Source organism: Myotis davidii, unplaced genomic scaffold (genome assembly GCF_000327345.1).
Source record: "Myotis davidii unplaced genomic scaffold, ASM32734v1 scaffold72, whole genome shotgun sequence".
Taxonomy (NCBI): Eukaryota; Metazoa; Chordata; class Mammalia; order Chiroptera; family Vespertilionidae; genus Myotis; species Myotis davidii.
Window position 1 is genome coordinate 7,096,100 of NW_006284618.1, and position 1,872 is coordinate 7,097,971.

The 1,872-nt window shown below is 51.1% G+C and overlaps 1 protein-coding gene across 1 annotated transcript in view; it reads right to left on the reverse strand.

Annotated features, from left to right (window-relative positions):
* The window catches only part of ACADSB (acyl-CoA dehydrogenase, short/branched chain), a 15,871-nt gene that overhangs the window by 6,928 nt on the left and 7,071 nt on the right, over positions 1–1,872 (reverse strand). The window contains exon 8 of the mRNA XM_015557198.1: positions 769–908. Within this exon, the coding sequence (XP_015412684.1) occupies positions 769–908 (140 nt within the window). The remainder of the gene's footprint in view (positions 1–768; positions 909–1,872) is intronic.

The window sequence follows — 1,872 nt, forward strand, 5'->3', positions numbered from 1 at the left end:
GTCTGTGTAACACTGAGCTCATCTGTGTAACACGGTACACATCTGTGTAACGGAACACGTCTGTGTAACACTGAGCTCGTCTGTGTAACACTGAGCTCATCTGTGTAACACGGTACACATCTGTGTAACGGAACACGTCTGTGTAACACTGAGCTCATCTGTGTAACACGGTACACATCTGTGTAACGGAACATGTCTGTGTAACATGGTACAAGTCTGCGTAAAGGAACACGTCTGTGTAACACGGTACACGTCTGTGTAACAGAACACGTCTGTGTAACACAGAGCTCATCTGTGTAACACGGTACACATCTGTGTAACACGGAGCTCATCTGTGTAACACGTACAAGTCTGTATAACACGGAGCTCATCTGTGTAAAACGTACAAGTCTGTGTAACACGGAGCTCATCTGTGTAACACGGTACACATCTGTGTAACGGAACACGTCTGTGTAACACTGAGCTCATCTGTGTAACACTGAGCTCATCTGTGTGAACAGAGAGCGCACACACGGGCAGCCCCTTCTGGGTGTTTCCATTTCCCATCAGCTCCATGGCATTCACTCGCCCCGATGGGGAACCATGCGGGCGACGCCAGCACTCGGACGAGGCTGACTGGGGGTTTACGAGGGTCCTCCCACCTGAATTGGGCGCATGGCTTCCATGTGGGACCTGGGGACACTCAGGACCTCACAGAACCAAGGCCCTTTCCGACGGAAGCGCCTGCGTTTTTATTATTTTTTGAATTATTAGCAGCAGCAGCACTTCACCTCGGACGCGTAGTACTTGGCCATGGCCGCCTCCTTGATGAACGGCTTCCCCGCCTCCACCAGCCGCGCAGCGTTGTAGGTCAGCAGCCGCGCCGCCTCCAGCTGGGTGGCCACCTGGGCCACCTGGTGCTGCAGCCCCTGGACAGGAGACCAAGTTAGAGAAGGCGCCCAAGTCCCGCCAATGGGCGTCAGGGACTCAAACATCCCCCAAGGAGCCCACACTCATGTTGTAAAAATACTTCACAACCTGCCGCCTGCACGGCATGTGTTGCTTAAGAAGTTTTTCAAGTTCATGTAATTCTGTATCACTGTCAAGGTTGAAAAAATTAATGATCACCAAGTTAACTTTAAAAATTTGAGTTATATTTAATAATTACTTTCAATCTTTTTTATGTTCAAGTGGAGGTTAAACAAAATTCCAAAAGAGCAAAATTTTGAATATACATTTTCATTTGCTTGAATTAAGAAAATTTTCATTCCCATCTAGTTGCTCGAGCTTGCGGTCTAGAGGAGGGAATGATGTTACCTCAGGCAGAGCAAAACCAATTGCTCTACTGAGAGTAAAGCTTTTAAAAACGACCAACTTGAACCCAGGCCTCACACAGACATAAAACTAATAACTGCTTTTCGTGATCAAACTTCTAAGTTTTCTTTTAATCACCCCGAGAAGCATCTTCAGAAATGTCACCCCTGGCCCTTCCTCCTCCCCATGTCCATGTCCGTCGCTTCCTGTGTGCAGAGGGACCACACCTCCCTCACCCCTGTCCCCCGTCTGTCCCTCTGCTGCTGGCTGGTGTGGCTGCTCTGAGAAAGTCCTCGAGGACAGAAGCTGGGACAACAGATCCTGTAATTCTGATACCACCCCACATGGCCCTGGGAACTCGGTCTCTGGGCAGAGGCTGGCGGTGGTCACATGACTGTGGGAGCCCTGGGAACTCGGTCTCTGTGCAGAGGATGGGGGTGGTCAATGACTGTGGGGATCCGGCCAGGCCTGCTGTGCTCCCACTTTGCAGACCTTGACCTGACTGTGCACCCCCAACCCGGGGCTGCTGCATGCGTGCGGTGCGTGTGCTGGCACGATGCCTGGCAGCACCCCGAGACG